Below are 19674 nucleotides of genomic sequence, written 5' to 3' on the forward strand. Positions count from 1 at the left end.
AAAAAATCATGTTTGAGTGTAAATGCAGTTTTCAATTAATTCCCCGCTCAAAAGTTTTTGTCTCTTACGCTGATTTCTTCTTTTAACATTGTGACGCTCTACTTAGAACCTTCTTAAGATCCAATAGTGCAAAATGCAAATACTTGCAATTTTTTGACTGGTCTTAAGATTTTGATCAGGAGTGTATGTATTCAACTCACATTTCTTTGATATACATCTCATGAAAAAAAAAATAAAGAGAAAGGTTTTTATTTTTCTTTGACATTAAAATATACAAATATACAAAAACAAGATATAATGCAATAAGAACTTGGGATATGTGTACTGTAAATGAAAACGCAAGAACATTAAAAAAAAAAAAAATCTGTACGAGGGCTAAACACCTAATATTTTTAAGCAAGGTTAAAAAATGTAAATGATTCTGCACATGGCTAGAGTTCAGCTCTGTGGTTTCGTAGGACTCTGAAACAGTTCTTTCAATTGATCATCACCTTCCCTGCTATCATACATCTCAAAGATTGTGGAATCTTTTACCAATTTTAGTTTGTGTAAAAGTGCAAGCTCCACTATCTTTACACCAGTCTCATCTGTTTCTATGTTGTGGTGAATCTGTAGTTATTTATTTGTGTACAAACAAAATGAATCACAGACATGCCACAAAATTATCATGTTTCAAAATTCTAACCTTCTGGCATTATGGAACAATAGAAAAGAAAGAAATATAGTTCTTCTGGTAAGTCATATTTACTTTTTTAGATCAAGTAGAGGGAAAAACTATGGAAGTACTCTGTAATTTGCAGTTCTAAAACAAACACCTGCATCTAATTAAATCTGCTACTTAGGCTTCAGCTAAGACTGCTTACACCTTGGAGAGCTGTTGCACTAAGTGGATTAATGTGAATTATGACTTCAACATTAGAGATGTCAGTTGAAACAAATGAGAGGATTCTGAAACTTTTTTAAGAAGGTAAATATCACAGAATGTTGCGAAAGATGGTTGTTGTTCCCGGTCAGCTATCTCTAAAATTAGAATTAAGTACAAACAAAATGATGAGGTTGTAAAAAAGAAGGCATCAAAGCATCAGGATAGAAAATTTAAAGCAATCTGATTTAAAAACAGAAAATGCACAACAAAGCAAATGAAAAACAAGTGGACGGAAACGGAAGTCAATGTCTGTGACCAAACTTTAAAGAATTACCTAAAAGAAATTGGATTTACATACAGAAAAACTAAACAAAAGCCATCTTCAACACTCAAACAGGAAAGAACAAGGTTACAGTAGGCTAAAAAAAGCAGTCATGGACTGTGGGTGACTGGATAAAAGTGATCTTCAATGATGAATCATGAATCTGCACTGGGCAAGATGAACTTTGCAAGTCTACATTAAAGTTTTGGGCACTTTTCTTCTTCCATCAGTTGAAAGAATGTTGGATGATAATGGCTTCATTTTTCAAGATGATAATGCATTTTGCCATAGGGCAAAGGGTGTAAAAACTTTCTTCCAAGAAAGATCAGAATTGTGGCATGGTCTGCAGTTAGTCCATATCTCAAACCAGTTGAAAATGTCAGGTAGAAATTAGAGAAAATGATCAATGACAAGATTCCAACCTGCGAAGCTGATCAGGCAACAGCAATAAAAGACAGCTGGGGCTATTCTGATAAAAACTACTGTTTATCATTAGTCAGGTCCATCCTCAAAAAATTCAAGCTAGTATAAAAGCCACAGGTGGTGCAACAAAATACATAATTAGGTGTATTAAAATGCCATTTACCAGTATTCTTGAATTATTGTGCCAAGAAACTTTATATTTAAAATATATTCCATTTACTTTACTTTTAAAGAACTTTTTAAATAAAAAATATTAAAAACATATATGTTTGAGTTTAACTTGTGCACAGATTATTTTAATGAATTAAACTGTTAAATGACTCCAATACATCACTTCTGCTTGAGTTTTCAATCCATGAAACATGGTAGATATCTGTGAAACATACAACAAAATAATATTAACAATAGTTAATTAAAGATAAAAGAAAAAGCTGGTAAATGTTTATAATTAACTTACCTCTTCTTCCAAAAAGTTGACGTATCAGATTTAGTCGACTGAGAAAGGACCTTCCACCTCTCTAAGGTAAAGGTATTTTCAAAAACAAGTTATTACATGGAGACAGTTTGGTTCTGTAATTGGTCTGTTGAGTATGACAGCGTATTAGTGCCATTGTAGTAAGAAAAAAAAGTAGTAAATTTCTGCAAAAAAACTAAGAAATTCTTAGATTATTCTCAGACATTTGCGAGAAAAAACTCGAAACCTCTGGAATAATCTTGGAAATTTCCACGTTTTTTTTCTCATTGTCAAGAAAGAAATGTAAACAAGAAATTGTTTTGTAATAGTTTTGTTATAACTTACTTTTGCTGGATTAGATCCAGTGCTATGTGTTGCCGTTTGTCTTGAAATCATAGAACGAATCTACATACAAAAAAAATCATGTCACTGAAAAACTAACTTGCAGGTAAGAAAAAGACTGTATGACCTATTGGGAAAATGTTTTATATTCAGGTGTGGGACCAAGTCATTGTTTTGCAAGTGACAAGTACCAAGTCTTTCCACTCAACTCTTGAGTCAAACTCCAAGTCAAAAGTATGTAAGTTAGAGTCAAGGACAGAGTTATGGAGTGCAAGTCCAGAGTCCAAAACTTTGAATTTTGAGTCATAAACAAGTCATCTGCCCAAAAATGTCATTTAAATACAAAGTAATAATTTCCAAATAATGCCAGCTTCTTAAAATGTGTATTTATTTGCCAGAATGAACAGCAAATGCATCTGAATTTGATTAATAGAAAAGGAATGCTGACATAGCATTTCATAGTAAATAAAATATTAACCCACTACTACAGCAGAATTATTTATCACAGTTTGCCACCGAAAGGCCATGGCAGCATGATAATGTTTTTGCTATGTTTGTGCGTGTTCGTTTGTCTGTACTTCTGATTTGTATGTACAGCTACAATTCTTTATCTTTTCCTCAACATCATTCAAAATGGCCACCACAGCCAAGTGACCTCAGCAAACACAGAAATGGCTATAACTAAGCTAATATTACAGATACTGAAAATTTGGTGTGGTAGTACCTGAGGCTGATACCCAAAATATATGCTGAGTGCTAACTAATTGTGTGAGATCTGTGTTTAAAACTTTCGAGTACAAACTGTTGGCGTAAATTCTGTCTGTCTGTTAGCAAAATATCTCATGAAGCACTTTCCAGATTTTTATGACACATTCATAAGGTAATCATTACGTGTACATCTACAATTGACTAACTTGAAATTAATCCAATTCAAGATGGCTGCCATGGGCAACTGATCTTTGAAAACATAAAAATGGTAGTAATTCAGTCAGTTATACATTTACAACTCATTTCTCAATATAAGATGATTTTAGTCTAAAACTGTGGCACAGAAGGTGTCTGATGATATGCATTCCTTCAAGGTATGCTATGCTGTTAATTGAGTGATGCATTGAAAATTAGAATCAGGTTAAATAAAAATCCAACATCCACAAAATAAAAGTAATGTATTTATATGAGCATGTACTGTTTAAATAATGTTCATCCTTAAATTTTCATCAAGTGATTTATATGCTTTTATACATTAGACACAATTCACCTGAAGATTTTTGCAAACACAGATTGTAAACATAGCATGACTCTGTTCAAAGATAATAAAGATTTTCTGAAAGAACCATAAACCAAACTAGTATTTACTGTTCACTATTTCAGTTCAACTTTCTAACCCAAATCCAACAACAGGACTGTAATTAAAACCACATGCAAACCAAAAAAATATTTTAAAAACAAGTAAATGCAAAACCAAAAGCAGTCAAAAGGCAGCAAAGAAAAACCAAACCAAAACAAAAAAAACTGAGTAAAAGTTTAATTTTGTACATCAAAAAGCACAATTACTCCAGCTAGGCCCACAGGTCCACATAGGCAGAACCACCACAAGAGGTCTATAGTATGACAGACTAAACTCCAAACAAGTCATCTTACCTTAGCAGCTTTTCTTGAATTTAAATGTTGTGCTTCAAGGAATACCTTTTAATAAATCTGTCTTCCTGATCACATAGCAGAGTTTGTCACAGTTCGTACTGAAGCTGCTATAACCTAAGTTTTACTTTTATGCTTCAGAAAACTTGTCTCCCTCTTTTGGAATGCAATGTTAATATTGCAGCTCCATTTTCTCCTCTTCTTCCTTATTTCTGGTATTGCACAGAAACACAAATGACATGTTTTTTGTCATTGCACAGGCTTCCACTGTTGGGTGGAGCTAAAATCAACAAAGATGATGAGAGGATCATCTTTGTTCAACCTCATGTGGACTCAGTTTGATTAAAATCCATCACCATAGGTATGATAGTAGCCCATACCACTTTCTTCAACTTTAACATCTTTCAGACAGGTTGAAATACGAACTTTAATTCAACTTAAGCTTTTTTACTTGAAAAGGCTTGCTGTCTTACAGCAAAAAGGCTGAAGTCCAAGTCAAGTCCTGAGTCACTGGCGTTAAAGTCCGAGTCAGGTCATTTAGGATTTTATCAAGTTCGGTTTAAACTGTGCCTTGACTCTGACTCAAGTCTAAATCCTGTGGCTCAAGTCCACACCTCTGCTTACATTTACTGTGACAAAAATGAGGGGTTTGACGCCAGAATTGTTTTTCTTCCATTTTACATATATAGTTATAGTTAAATTATAGGTTTTTAACACTGTCAAAGTATGATCAATAAAATGTTCTAAAATAAATATAATTTTTAGAAGACAGAAATGCAGCACTGGAACTATAAAGACTTTTAGTTAGACCAAGGCTTATGCATTATTTTTCAAAATAGCAGGTATTCTTTCAAAACCAACATACCTTGGAATCAATCAATGTCCCAAACACTAAAATGAAAAAACCCTGAGGAAAAATCAAGCATATCTTCAATAATAATGCATAAATTCACAAAAATCTATTCAACTGTGATCATTAAATTGCAACTGTATTTCTCTATAAATGAAAATACCTGTAGTGAATTGAAGAATGCAAAGGCAATGTGGATTTCCTTTTCTGTTGGTGACACCATGGTTCCAATTCCCAAAGACCAAGTCAGTCCAAATAAAGGAGTCAGAATGGCCACACATCTTATAATGACTACAAGGGCATGTCTTTCATCTGTATGGGCAGTTTTTCCCACACTTCTTCTCAGCATCTTGTACAAGACTGCTATTATGATCCAAATATTGATCACAATTATGGTCAATGCTGGTATCACTAAAGCCAACAGGGCCTTTGTCTCAAACCAGTTCAGCCAACATGTTTTATCTTTCCTTATGTACCCTTTCCCAGGTGCTGTGACAGCAACTGTAATAACAGCTATAATCAGAGGGCAACCATATCCTAAAATGAAGCCGATGGCCAACATAATTGATTTGGACATGTGGGAGAAAATTATAACCGTCCGGTAAAAGAGCAAGAGGCCTGATACAAGCATCCAAAAAAATAAAGCAAGGTAGAAAAAGTGCATGAAAAAGGTTGCTGTGCTGCACGGTCCAATTGCCACTAAATAGTTTGGTTTATCAAAAGACTGCTTTGTAATAGAGGCACCAATAATAAAACAGATGTCCGCAATCAACAGAGACAGGGCAGTGTTAACGATGCAAACATGACGCATAAAGGCTGTACTATTTTTGGTTACTTCTCTCCACACATATCCTTCAATAATGAGACAAATAACTAAGCTTGCCAGAGAAATCCCAACTCCAACATAAGTGATTACATCCAATACAAATTTGCTTGATTCAGGGATGTCAGTTGCCATCAAAATTGAGAAAGATGTGAGGTGGTTACAACTGCAGGTTACTGTGTCATTTATGTCTGAAACAAACTGACACCCTTCATCATCCCAAGCACCACGATCATCAAAAAGAAAAAAATTCCAAAAGACGCACTGGGGCTTCAATGACAGGCTTGTATTGAGCTTATTGTAGCTCAGGCTGAATGAATGATGAATTGTTTGATTTGTTTTGACAAGCAGCACAGCAGCATTAATAGCATTATTGGTGTCAGTTTCATTGCCTGTGCTATTGACATGGCTGAAGTTAAACACAGAGTCCCGTGTTGGCATAACATTATTAAGGGTGGAGAATAAAATGGTGGTGATAAAGATGTTGGAGCCTGTGTTTGATATGTTAATAGAAACAGTAGAGTTCAGTTCTGCATAGAAAGAACTGTGGAATGTGGTTCTGTTAAGTTGGATCCGTTGAGTTGTTAGATTAAAAGTCCCATTGATTCCACTGGAGAGTGTCTCTAGTGAACCCAGTAATTTTGAGCTGGAATTTAGAGTTTTATTTGCATTCAGAAAATTCCAGGAATCTTTTGCAGCTTCACCAATAATGGCATCAATAGTGAGTAGTATATTCTGTAGATGAAGATATATATATTTTTTTCAAAATACAGCAGCACAATTCTTTTAATCTTACTCTCATCTTTTCTTCTTCTTTTTTTTTTAAAAGGCTACAAAATAAAACATGGTTTACATACCTGCATGACATTTTCACTGACATTGGTTGTAACATTTGCAATAGTATTTAGCATATCAACAATAGCTGATATTGTTGCAGATGAATTAGAAATTTCTTCTGGTGGTTTCTTGACGATCTGAGATAGGTTTTCAATAAAGTCCTTAACTTTTTCTTTTTCCAGATCCTGAAAAAATAAATCAGTTAAGTTGATGACCAAAAGTGCAAGAACTTTCTGAATGAATGATTAATTGTAACTAGCATTTCAATCTCTTATAGTTTGATGTAGTTTTAAAGTTTTTCTGAATACAGCACAAGGAACCTGTTAAGGAATTTGTGCAATCATTATAATCATTATAAACATTGAGCTAATGTTTGATGTGGTAGTAACTAAGAGTCATTCCCAACACATACACAAGGGTTAACAGATTAAGTGAGAACTTTGTTTAAAACTTTGGCAATAACTCTTGAAGTGGTTGTCTGACTCTAGTATTTAAAAGAATTCATGCAACCTACAAGACCCCTTGAAAAGCATTGTCAGAAATCATTGATACATTAAATACCTACCTTTGACTCAGTTAGTAATTCACTGATTTTGGTTAAAATGCAGGTGTCCTCCACAAGTTTCCAATCTCCTTTTTCCTGACACTCTGCAATCTTTTGCCCCTGTTGACCTACATTACATTTTTGAATTACTCTGTCACCTGTTCGTCCAGCTCCATACTGATCATCTTTGCATCTAAACGCTTAAATATGAAAATAATTTATTAGTCAAATGTTACAATACATAAAATTATGTTGATTATGTTTTATACTTGCTCTTACATTCTGTGAAAATAGTCAGTGTTGTGCTCGCTTCATAACCAGATATTTTTATTACTTTACAAGTGAATATTTTTTCTGTTGTTCTACTGCAGTTATCCATTGTGTAATCATGCTTGATGCAGTTTGTGCCAACAGGAACTGCAAACATTTTACACAGCTGTTGAAGTGTTAACACTCAACTATCAATGTACATCCAGTGTAGTTTTTTTTTTTAAATGTTCGTTAAATCTTACCTGAAACTAAAAGAGTTGAACCATCATACCAATTGACATGATAGAGAGACTGCACACAACATTCAAGAGATCTGCTTGCTCCCTTCTTGCAATGAATGGGGATTTCTCTCTCAACTTGCACAACAGGAGCTGGTTTGATATTATTTAATGTCACATTTTTATTTTGGTGAAAATAAAAATTGTCTCCCATCAGAGTACATTCATAGAGTTCTACAATAAGAGAAGCACAATTATTAGTTTAATTTAGAAATATAAACATTACAAAACATGAGAGCAGCGAATGCGTATTTGGTCATGGAAATATGCCGGTAAAGTCAGATGGCAGCAATGCTCAAAATTTCAAGTTGCTGCACTGATTCACTCTTGAGCTTTTGTTGTTCATTTGTGAGCTAGAGTCAATGTTAGTGTTTCTGTCAAAACGTGCACCGTTTTGATAATCATTGTCTGTAACAGTAACCATATCCCACCAGGGTTAAATCCTTCATCAACTTTTACAATCAGAAAGAATGCTGTGGCCTGAATTCTTAGATTACTTGGTATTGCTAACCTAGTGGAAACAAGTTTGTAGTCTGTAAGATGGCTTTAAAAATGAGGCAAGTTTGCTTTGAGTGCAAAAACAGCAGTTACAGAAAGAGGTGAGCAAGTTCCTCTAACTTCAATCACCAATGACTGCAGTCCATACTGAAACCACATCCCCTCTAAGCCTGATTTAATAACAGTCAAAAGCCAAGTTTTAGCATTGTCAGGATTTGGGTTTTCTTTGTGTTTTTGTATTCAGTTTATTGCTTTTACTGTCTTCATGTTTCAGTTTGAGTTTGTTTATTTTATTCAGTCATCTTTGTTAGTCTGGTCTGAGTTCAGTTCCTGTTGTCTGTTTCCTGACATTATTCACCTGTCCTTAGTCAGTCACTTGTTTTCCTGCTGCGCCCATCTCCACCTGCTCCTCATTATCACTCACCTGTGCCCACTTCACCTAATTACCCAATGTCTTTAAAACCTGTTCATCTCCTCCACTTACACACTGGTTTGTTTGTCTACTTTCCCTGATGTCTGGTTCTGCTCGTCTCTTGCCCATGTCTGTTTTGTTTTGTGTTTTGTATTTAGTTTGCTTATTGCTGCCACGTCCGCTGTTGTTTTTAATTCTTTTATTTTAATAAATTAGTTTTCCTTTTTTTTCATCATGAGTATGCGCTCTGGGTTCACCTCCTTTTCCCCACACCCTGACAAGCATGTGTAAGCTTTAAGTACAAAGTCTTTAATTTTCTAAGCAACCATATGCAATGTTTGCATATACAAATGTAAACTGTCATATATAATCTGTAGTTTATTCATTTGCAGGTGGCAATAAAGTTAGCGTTAAAACTCTACAGCTAAGTTTCATCAGTCATAACACATAACTTACTAGAATACTCTTAAAATCTAAAAGGCTCCAAAATGATTTCTTTTTTTTTACAATAACCTGATCAGTTTACAAACTAAAAAGATATGTGATTTTATTTCACTATAGTAAAAGATGAAAAGATGAAGCCAACCTCACATGCTGCATATTTGGTTAAGACTAAAATTTAATATTAAAATTTTACAGGATTTTAAAGAAAGTTCTCAGACCAAGTTGAGTTGCCTTAAACTTACCAGCATCAGCAATAATTACATTTGTAACTGTCAGTGTGGACTGATTTCCAGAAGTGGATATTTTAATCCGCCTTGAGTTTACTTTCAGTCCTTTAAATTTCCAAACAACTTCAGAAATCTTTCCCACATCAAAGTCTGGGGGGCCACATGTCAGTCTCATGTTTCCACCAGTATAAGTGAGTGCAGGAGATAAAGCCATATAGGCTGAACCTTTGGAAGAAGTAAAATAAATGAGTTTGAAATTCAAACAAAAAAAAACAAAACAAAGAAAGACATTTATATTTGACTTACTGTAGGACTGTGCAACAACTGAACCAATGACAGGGGCAATTGGCTTCATAGCTTCTTTGAGATTTTTATTTGCCTCAGCCATTTGAGCACTATCAAACTGGGAAGTCTTGACAGTAAAATCTGTAATAACACTTCCTTGTCTGTAAAAATAAATAATTATGTCATAAGGACTGTTAAGATTTATTAGTCCACTTTTTTTTGGTAAAGACAAATGTTTAATACCTGAATCCTGTCACAAAAACACTGATAAAGCCATTAATACCTCCATACTGCCTTTGTAACTATGGGGAAAGACACGATTAATGTTAACAACATAAACAACCTAGAGTTTGAACTAAGAAGCTAAAAACAATGCACTTACCACTGGAGTAATGCGAGATTCAAGATCTTTATATGCAATGCTCTCTTTATCTTTATAGTCTTGTTTGAACTCCATGTCCAATGTAAGGGATATTTTCACGTCAACTCCCGTTTCTTTAAAAGATAAGTCAAATTTTAATTATATAATGTAGCACCTTTAAAAATTCAAATTACAAAGTGCTTTACACAAAATGAAAATACAATGAAAAACAAAGATATAAATAACATAAAAAGAATATATAAAACAATAAATGAAATAAAACAAAACTAATGAAATATGTAGAAACATTAAAAGAAAAAAAGACCTAAAACAGGTGTGTTAAACACAAAAATAGGCAACATGTAATTTGCTTGGAAAAACTAAATTTGAAAAAGTTTAGTGTGAAACTGCTGTTTTCTGCTTTCAGTTTGTTTCAGTATCTATAAAAAAAGTATTTTATAGAAATGGCAAATATACTGAATAAGCTTAGTGTGTGCTTCTCAATCAGGATACATACATACATACATACATACAGCACTGCTAAGTATCCCAACTGACACCAAGACCATTAGACCTGGTATACACCACAGTAACAGTGATCCTTAACATACTTGGCTATAAGATCAAGCTCACAAGCAATAAGGAGCATTGTCCCACATAGAGGAGGAGGCTGGAAACTGAGACCAAGGCAACTCAGAGAGAAATCAGCCAGCTGTCAAAGCAATAGAAAGGTGCATTGAAAAAGGATCTACCACAGAAATACTGCAACTTGTCCAAGCCTATTACTCGATGCCCCACACATGGATACTGGAATGCTTGAAACTGTACAACATCAACAGGAAACTAAGAGCCATCATTGAGAACTTAATGGAAATGTGAAAGACAACTCTAGAGGCTAATCCAAAGCCAACTGCACAAGTCAGCATCAAATGTGGTTTTCACCAAAGCAATGCTTTGTCATCACTCCTGTTCTGCATGGGTTTGAACACTCTAAGCCAGATGATTGCAAAGAGTGGCTATGGATACCGATTCCAAAGTGGAACAGTCATCAGTCACCACCTCTACATGGATGACATCAAGCTGTTCGCCAAAATTGAGCGAGACATTGACTCACTCAAAAAAGGTTAAAGAACAAAAACAACTGGACTTCTATTCTGTAGTTGAAGACGTTTCGCTTCTCATCCGAGGAGCTTTCTCAATTCAGAAATAGAGAGTGTGGAGTTGAGCTTTTAAAGCTGAGATGTGATGTAAGCTGGATAGCTTTGTTTTTTAACCTTTTTTGAATTTTACCATGGCCTGGAAGACTGAGAATCTACACCAGCACAATGACTCACTGGTCCACCTCACCAGGATATACAGCAAAAACATTGGTATGTCCTTCAGTCTTGATAAGTGCAGCCGAATGGTGTTCAAGAGGCAAGGTGATCACAACTGAAGGGGCTGTACTACCTAAAGGCAACACTGTCCAGGACAGCTACAAGTACCTTGGAATCCTGCAGACCAATTGCAACCAGGATGAGCCCACAAGGAAGTCAGCAACAACTAAATACCTACAGAGAGTAAGGCAGGTCCTGAAGAGCAAGCTGAATGGTAAGAACAATATCCAAGCCATCAGCATATATACGGTGCAAGTCATCAGATACCCTGCTGGTATATTAACCTGGCCAAAGGAAGAGATAGAAGCCACTGACATCAAGACACACAAGCTCCTCACAATGCACAGAGGGTATCACCCGAAGTCTTGCACCCTGAAACTGTACACTAAAAGAAAGGAGGGAGGCAGAGGACTAGTGAGCATCAGAGCCACTATAATGGATGAAACAACCAAGATCCTAGAGTACATCAGAAAGAAAGCCCCCAATGCTGATCTGCTGAGTGAATGTCTTCACCCAAATAAAATTTCTAAATTCTCACATTTCTGCAAAACTAAGACGGTTGGATTACACAAACATATTGGAGGTTATGAACGGTTTAATCTCTAGCAATTAATGAAACAACACCCACATAGTTTACCAGACCTTTTACCAAAAGCAAAATATCAAAAAAAGGGGTGAAAGCGGTCATTGACACAAGGTATCCTACAGACCACGGGCTGAACTCTGCTACTAGTTCAAGACTGGTCAGTGGGTGGAAAAAGGATGTGACCTGTGGATGAAGATCCTGAGAAGTCTGGTCAAGTCTTGCCCATACCAAGAGCAAGCCATCAACAAGTTAAGTGTTTGAGATAAGGCATTCAGAATATATATATATATATATATATATATATATATATATATAGGGGTGAATATGTTGTGCATCAAAGACCACTTTAACTCTCCAGAAGCCCTTCTAAATGAAGAGAGGAAGAGTAGACCATGTAACTTCTGTTCCATTTGATCTGAAGGCCACGGGAGGGTTAAAGTCACAAAGTAAAATGTAAATTTAAGGATGGTAGTCCTGGTCAATTTAAAAACAATGTGACACTACCTGTATGTGTAGTTAGCAGAGCTGAAGTTGTAAAAGTTGTTGAAGTTGTAGAACGTGTGCTAGTAGTAGTAGTGGATGTAGATGTGGTAGCCTTTGTTGTAGTGGAAACAGTGAGTGTAGTCATTGTCATGGGTGTTGTCATTTTTGTAGTAGAGACAGTGGGTGCAGTCACTAATGTAGGGGAGACAGTAGGTGTAGCTGTGGCTATGGAAATTGTGGGGGTATGTGTAGTAGTAGTTGTAATGTTAGAGGTGGTAGTTGTAGGTATTTCAGAAGTTTTGTTAGAAATAATGAAAGTACTGGTGGTATTAATTGTTGTATGGGTAGTAGTAGAAGTCTTTGGGCTGCTCATGGTGGGAGTAGGGGCAGCAGCTGTGTTTGTCAGAGGAGTAGGATTTGTAGTAAATGTATTTGGGAAGAATGTAGTAAATGTAGGGTTTGTAGGAGAAATAGATGTTGTTGTGTCCATGTCTGGTGTAGAAGCAGGTGTAGAATCTGTGGAGAAAAATAACATTTAAAGAATCATTTGCAGCCATATTGTTTGACTAACTTGCGCTAAAACTCGTGAATTGAATTGAAAAATTGTAGGTCGTACTTACTGGTAACTGAAGTTCTCGTTAAAATATCTGTTGTTGTGATCAGATTTATTGTAGTAGCTGTTGATGAATCTGCAGAAACATTTTGGCATTGACCACAAAATATAGATGCAAATATTCATTTTTAAAATCATTTTTAGCAATGGCAATGAAAAGTAAATATTTTTCAACATAACTCTTGGTTGTGTAAGTGGGGCTATTACAGCAGGAAAGAAAGAAAAACTGTTTGTTAATATTTAGAAGGGTGTTCTTTTTACCATATGCTGTTGAGTACACATCAGTGCTTTGAGAATTATGAGTCATAACTTGTGTTTTAAAGTAATTATTAGTTGCAGTTGTCCCTAATGGTATGTTCAGATTTGTTGCTACCAAATATGAGAATTAAATGTAAAAAAAGTCACTTAAGATTTCATTTCAATGTTTTATTCATGGTTCATATGGAGAAACTGCTATCCATCAATAACAACATTTATTATGTTTTCTCAAGATAAAGATTTACATTCTCTCCAAATCTGAATAAGTTAAAATAGTAAGTAAGAAGGTACATTTTGTAGATACGTACTACCAAGGTCTGAAAAAAAAACTATAGGACAATAATGTTTGCTTTGAGGTTGTACCTGTAATATTAGTGGGTACAGGTGTTGTTGTGTCCAGGTCTGGTGTAGAAGCAGGCGTAGAATCTGTAGAGAAAAAAAATGCCTTCTGGTCACATTTAGGAATCAACTGCAGCAGTGTTGTTTGACCAACTAGTGTCTGCTAAAAACTTATTAATTGCAACAAAAAATTGTAGTTTGTACTTACTGGTAACTAAAGTTCTTGTTAAAATATCTGTTGTTGTAATGAGATTTGTTGTAGCAGCTGTTGATAAATCTGCAGAAACATTTTGGCATTGAGTACAAACAACAGATGCAAATATTTAATTATTCTTAGCAGAGCCAATAAAAAGTAAATATTTTACAAACTAACTCTTGGTTGTGTAATTGGGGCTAATACAGCAGTAAATGAAATCAAAACTTTTATAGATCATAATCAGAAGGTTGTTTTAACATATGGTCATAAGTAAACATTTATTGTTTTAAGTATATATTAGTTGCACTGTCCCTGATAGTATGTTCGTATAAAATATAGGATCCCTTAAGGCCATAGGAATTTTTATTTATTTATTTTTTATTCATGGTTGTTATAGATAAACTTCCTTGGGTTTACTGTCCATCAGTAACACTTATTAGGTTCTCAAGATAGAAATTTACATTCTCTCCAAGTCCTTCCAGCATGGTGAGACAGTTAAACAATTGTATCAAAAAAAGGGGGAGAAACTAGCATAAATATATACATTAGTATACAATGAACAATTCTGTTTTTATACCTGTTGGAGGAGCTGGTGATGGGCAGATTTTCAGATCTGTGGGAAATAGAAAGTAGTTTGTCAAAGTGAACTATAAAAAAACTACATTCAAATATATCAGCAATTGACAAATTGTGAAAAAGTTGCAGCACCGACCTTTTAGTGGCTGGCAGTAAATCCCATTTGGAGGAATGTCCTTGATGCATCCACAAGTGTTATCAAATGTGTTACATTTGCCAAAAACGGAGCACATGTGACAAGGCCAGCCATACTGGTCCTCACATCTGCACTGGTATGTTGTACCACTAGGGTAGCACACTGAGAACACAAATTGTTTTTAGTAACTGAAATGACTTCAAATGCATTGTGTCACCAATAAAATGTTTCTGTTCTGACCTGTGGAGATGTTGACCTCAGAAATCTGGATGTTGTTGGTACTGATGGGGTAGCTGATGTTTCTCAGCAGTTCTACAGCTGTAAGATCTGTGATGTTCAGCTCAATAGAAAGCAGGTATTGAAAGACAACAGGAGCTGCAGAAGCTAAAAAAAAACAAATGCTGAACTTTAATTGCTTTAGCTGCAGACCTTCACAAAACTTTGCCTTATTCTTTTATTTTCCATGTAGCAGACATTTTAGATTTTATTTTAAGCTAATGAATTTGTTGTAAAAGGACATGACTCAGAGCCTACATTAACTGTCATGTCTAAATTGAAAAAACCTTGAACATCTCACCAAGGTAAGTTGTTCATTAGGTCACAACTATTCTTCAGAGAACAGGTCTGATTTTTATCTTAAGGTTTTTTTACACATTATTTAATTCATTAGGTCCTTCACACATTACATTAGTCATTTAGCTTTTAGAGACAGAAGTGTAAGTTTTCTTAAAGTTTCAATTATGTTTAGGAAATTTTAACAAGAGTTTGAACATCCATCTATTCATTTTCTTTACCCGCTTCTCCTTACCGGGTTACAGGGAGCTGGTGCCTATCTCCAGCAATCTCTGTGTGAGAGGCTGGTTACACCCAGGACGGGTCGCAAGTCTGTCACAGGGACATAATAACCATTTACACTCTCACTCACACCTAGGGAAAATTTTAAAGTTACCAATTAAGATAACATGCATGTTTTAGGTCTGTGGGAGGAAATCATAGTACCTGGAGTAAACCCATGTGAACACAAGGAGAACATGCATGTTCTAACATGTTTATCCAGAAAAGTACAACTCAAGGAATACTGAAAAAAGTTTACTTTATTCTTCTGCTGTAATAAGATTCAAAATGCATGAAAGACTCAGAAGAAGGTGTAGAATCTCTGAAGTAGGTAAGAAAGTAAGTAAGCAGGTACCTTTGTAGGTAGGTACCACCAAGACAGATCCAAATATTCAATTATTTTTAGCAATGGCAATGAAAAGTAAATATTTAACAAAATAACTCTTGGTTGTGTAAATGGGGCTGGTATAGCGGTAAAAGGAATCAAAACTTTTATAGTTCATAATCAGAAGGTTGTTTTTAACACATGGTCTTGAGTAAGCATCTAAACTTTAATAAATAGGTTATAGAAATTTTGTTTTGAAGTCTTTATTAGTTGCACTGTCCCTGACAGTATGTTCAAATCTGATGCTGTTAAAATATAAAGTCCTTTCATGTTATAGTAGGTTTCATTTCAATGTTTTATTCATGGTTGTTATGGAGAAACGTCTTAAGGTTTACTGTCCATTAACAACATTTATTAAGTTTCTCAAGTCCTTCCAGCATGGTGAGACAATTAACAATTTTATCTAAAATGGGGAGAAACTACCATAAATATATACTGTGGTGATTTGGCTTTTCTATGGGTTTTGTTTGTTTTATTTTTATTCTTTGGTTTGGGTTTTTGTTTTGTTTTGATTCTGTTGTATTTGCTTTTTGTTTTCTCTCATGTTCATGTTTCATTTCACCCTTCCCCAGTCACTCACTTGCCTGTTAGCCACGCCCATCTACACCTGTCCCGACTCTGTAATCACTCCACCTGTTCCCACTCACCTCGTTATCCTCAGTACTCAAATACCCGGTCATTTCTCCCACTAGTCGCTGGTTCATTGTCTGTGTTTGTCATTTGTTGGTTGTTGCTATCTCCGTGCCTTGGATCCCTGATGTCTTGTCCCGCTGTGTTTTCTGGTTTTTGTTCTGTTTTTGTTTGCTGCCACGTCAGCTTTTGTTTTGTTTTTCTTTAGTTAATAAATTAGTTTATTTTTTGCTTTACTATGAGTCTGCGCTCAGGGTTTGTCTCCGTCACCACCGTTCCTGACATATACATTAGTGTACAATGAACAATTCTGTTTTTATACCTGTTGGAGGAGCTGGTGATGGGCAGATTTTCAGATCTGTGGGAAATAGAAAGTAGTTTGTCAAAGTGAACTATAAAAAAAAACTACATTCAAATATATCAGCAATTGACAAATTGTGAAAAAGTTGCAGCACCGACCTTTTAGTGGCTGGCAGTAAATCCCATTTGGAGGAATGTCCTTGATGCATCCACAAGTGTTATCAAATGTGTTACATTTGCCAAAAACGGAGCACATGTGACAAGGCCAGCCATACTGGTCCTCACATCTGCACTGGTATGTTGTACCACTAGGGTAGCACACTGAGAACACAAATTGTTTTTAGTAACTGAAATGACTTCAAATGCATTGTGTCACCAATAAAATGTTTCTGTTCTGACCTGTGGAGATGTTGACCTCAGAAATCTGGATGTTGTTGGTACTGATGGGGTAGCTGATGTTTCTCAGCAGTTCTACAGCTGTAAGATCTGTGATGTTCAGCTTAATAGAAAGCAGGTATTGAAAGACAACAGGAGCTGCAGAAGCTAAAAAAAAACAAATGCAGAACTGCTTTAGATGCAGACCTTCACAAAACTTTGCCTGATTCTTTTATTTTCCATGTAGCAGACATTTTAGATTTTAATTCAAGCTAATGAATTTGTTGTAAAAGGACATGACTCAGAGCCTACATTAACTGTCATGTCTAAATTGAAAAAACTTTTAACATCTCACCAAGGTAAGTTGTTCATTAGGTCACAACTATTCTTCAGAGAACTAGTCTGATTTTCTATCTTAAAGTTTTTTTTTACACATTATTTAATTCACTAGGTCCTATACACATTACATTACAGTCATTTAGCTTTTAGAGACAGAAGTGTAAGTTTTCTTAAAGTTTCAATTATATTTAGGGAATTTTAACAAGAGTTTAAACTTCCATCCATCCATTTTCTTTACCCGCTTCTCTTTTCCGGGTTGCAGGGAGCTGGTGCCTATTTCCAGCAGTCAATATTTTACAAAGTAACTCTTGGTTGTGTAAATGGGGCTGTTATAGCGGTAAAAGGAATCAAAACTTTTATAGTTCATAATCAGAAGGTTGTTTTTAACACATGGTCTTGAGTAAGCATCTAAACTTTAATAAATAGGTTATAGAAATTTTGTTTTGAAGTCTTTATTAGTTACACTGTCCCTGACAGTATGTTCAAATCTGATGCTGTTAAAATAAATAAAATATAAAGTCCCTTCATGTTAAAGTAAGTTTCATTTAGATGTTTTATTCATGGTTGTTATTGAGAAACTTCTTAAGATTTACTGTCCATTAACAACATTCATTAAGTTTCTCAAATCCCTCCAGCATTGTGAGACAGTTAAACAATTTTATCTAAAAAAGGGGGAGAAACTACCATAAATATATACATTAGTGTACAATGAACAATTCTGTTTTTATACCTGTTGGAGGAGCTGGTGATGGGCAGATTTTGAGATCTGTGGGAAATAGAAAAAGTAGTTTGTCAAAGTGAAATATAAAAAAACAGTTTGATAAATATGGTATATAAGTTTTGTTTTGAAGTATTTATTAGTTGCAATGTACCTGATAGTATCTTCACATCTGATGCTGTTAAATAAAATAAAATACAAAGTCCCCTAATGTTAATGTAATTTCCAATTATAATTTTTCTTCATGGTTGTTATGGAGAAACTTCTTTTAGTCTAATGTCCATTAACAACAACATTTATTAAGTTTTCTCAAGATATAAATTTACATTCTTTTCAAATCCTTTCAGCATGGTGAGACAATTGAACAATTTTATCTAAAAAACTTGGAAAAAAGCTTCCAAAAATATATACATTAGTGTACAATGATGAATTCTGTTTTCTACACCCAACCTTGAAAATGGGTGGGCAGCTCACAGTGATGGAAAACTTGCAGTAATGTGTTCCAAACAGCAGATAGCAGTGTTCTCTTAGGTTTTATACTGACTCACAGCATGATACACAATTGTGCACCCTCACAGGATTGGGGTAAAAAAAAGTAACCTACATTATATAAGAAAAACCTTTTGTTTTTGTGGGGGATATAAGTCACAAAAATCAAACAGTGTTAAAGAATGTGACATTAGAGAATTTAGAGGCCTAAATCACACTTTGATACAGAACCAAAAAATCTAATATTTTTGTTGTGAAAGTGAAAAACTAGTCAAAACTGCGAAGGTTTCCTTCCTTTCTTAATGTGGTTTGTCCGTTTTTTATAAAAACCTCCATCATTTTACTGATTAAGTTTTAGCTAAGTTTTAGCATTGCCATAGAATATGAACTTTTTATGTTTTGTAAATGTTTGCTTTATTCTCGTGCCCCGTTATGGGTTTGCTACTTATCCAAGGTGTAACCGACGTCTTTCACCGTGATACTGGAGACAGGCACCAGCTCCCCGCAACCCAGAAAGGACAGGGGGGTAAAGAAAATGGATGCTTTATCCTCACTTGTTTGTTTTTATCAAATTGTCTGCTGCTAAACGTCATCACGCTAGGAACACTCTAGATGCCATTTACACTGCATCCAGTGTTTTTAATGTCTATGATCTTTTATGAGAATGTGTGGACAAGGAAAATAATTTATATAAAAGAAAAAAACATCAGTTTAAAACAATTTTTAGAGTGTTGTACACAGGGCCATAGAGAGATGTGACTCCAACAATGACTCCAAATGAACTCACTGTATTGATCCACAGACTGGCAGTACTGTCCATCAGGAGGAAGGCCACTGATACATCCACATGTGTCGTCACTGATGTTGTCACATGATCCGTATTTTACACACTGGTCACATGACCAGCGATACTGGTCCTCACATCTGCACTGGTAACTATCGCTGATTGGAGAGCAAACTGCAGACAAAACATGTGATGGATAAATAGCTCCAATATTTTTTAAATGAGCTTAATATATTATATAAAATAATATACAGCATTATAAAAACAAAATGTAAAAGTTTTTTTTATATTCTCTTTTTAATTATTATTTAATGGTCCTACCACAACTATTTGTTATATAAGACATGATCCTACCAAAATGTCATGTTTTATTATTTTCAATAA

The 19674-nt window shown here is 35.0% G+C and overlaps 1 protein-coding gene across 1 annotated transcript in view; it reads right to left on the bottom strand.

Moving 5' to 3' along the window:
* Nucleotides 1–239: 239 nt before the first annotated feature.
* LOC108247825 (adhesion G protein-coupled receptor F5) overlaps nucleotides 240–19674 on the bottom strand; it is a gene marked incomplete in the record, with an annotated part of 60456 nt that continues 41021 nt past the window's right edge. The window contains 25 exon segments of the mRNA XM_037981717.1: nucleotides 240–1983; nucleotides 2068–2128; nucleotides 2410–2469; nucleotides 4910–4951; nucleotides 5058–6452; nucleotides 6575–6739; nucleotides 7120–7298; nucleotides 7378–7515; nucleotides 7611–7820; nucleotides 9243–9452; nucleotides 9534–9673; nucleotides 9756–9814; nucleotides 9895–10007; nucleotides 12340–12834; nucleotides 12939–13007; nucleotides 13553–13615; nucleotides 13737–13805; nucleotides 14302–14337; nucleotides 14437–14598; nucleotides 14677–14820; nucleotides 16608–16643; nucleotides 16745–16906; nucleotides 16985–17128; nucleotides 18030–18065; nucleotides 19294–19464. Coding sequence (XP_037837645.1) covers nucleotides 1907–1983; nucleotides 2068–2128; nucleotides 2410–2469; nucleotides 4910–4951; nucleotides 5058–6452; nucleotides 6575–6739; nucleotides 7120–7298; nucleotides 7378–7515; nucleotides 7611–7820; nucleotides 9243–9452; nucleotides 9534–9673; nucleotides 9756–9814; nucleotides 9895–10007; nucleotides 12340–12834; nucleotides 12939–13007; nucleotides 13553–13615; nucleotides 13737–13805; nucleotides 14302–14337; nucleotides 14437–14598; nucleotides 14677–14820; nucleotides 16608–16643; nucleotides 16745–16906; nucleotides 16985–17128; nucleotides 18030–18065; nucleotides 19294–19464 — 4436 coding nt within the window.

This window comes from Kryptolebias marmoratus, linkage group LG19 (assembly GCF_001649575.2).
Source record: "Kryptolebias marmoratus isolate JLee-2015 linkage group LG19, ASM164957v2, whole genome shotgun sequence".
Taxonomy (NCBI): Eukaryota; Metazoa; Chordata; class Actinopteri; order Cyprinodontiformes; family Rivulidae; genus Kryptolebias; species Kryptolebias marmoratus.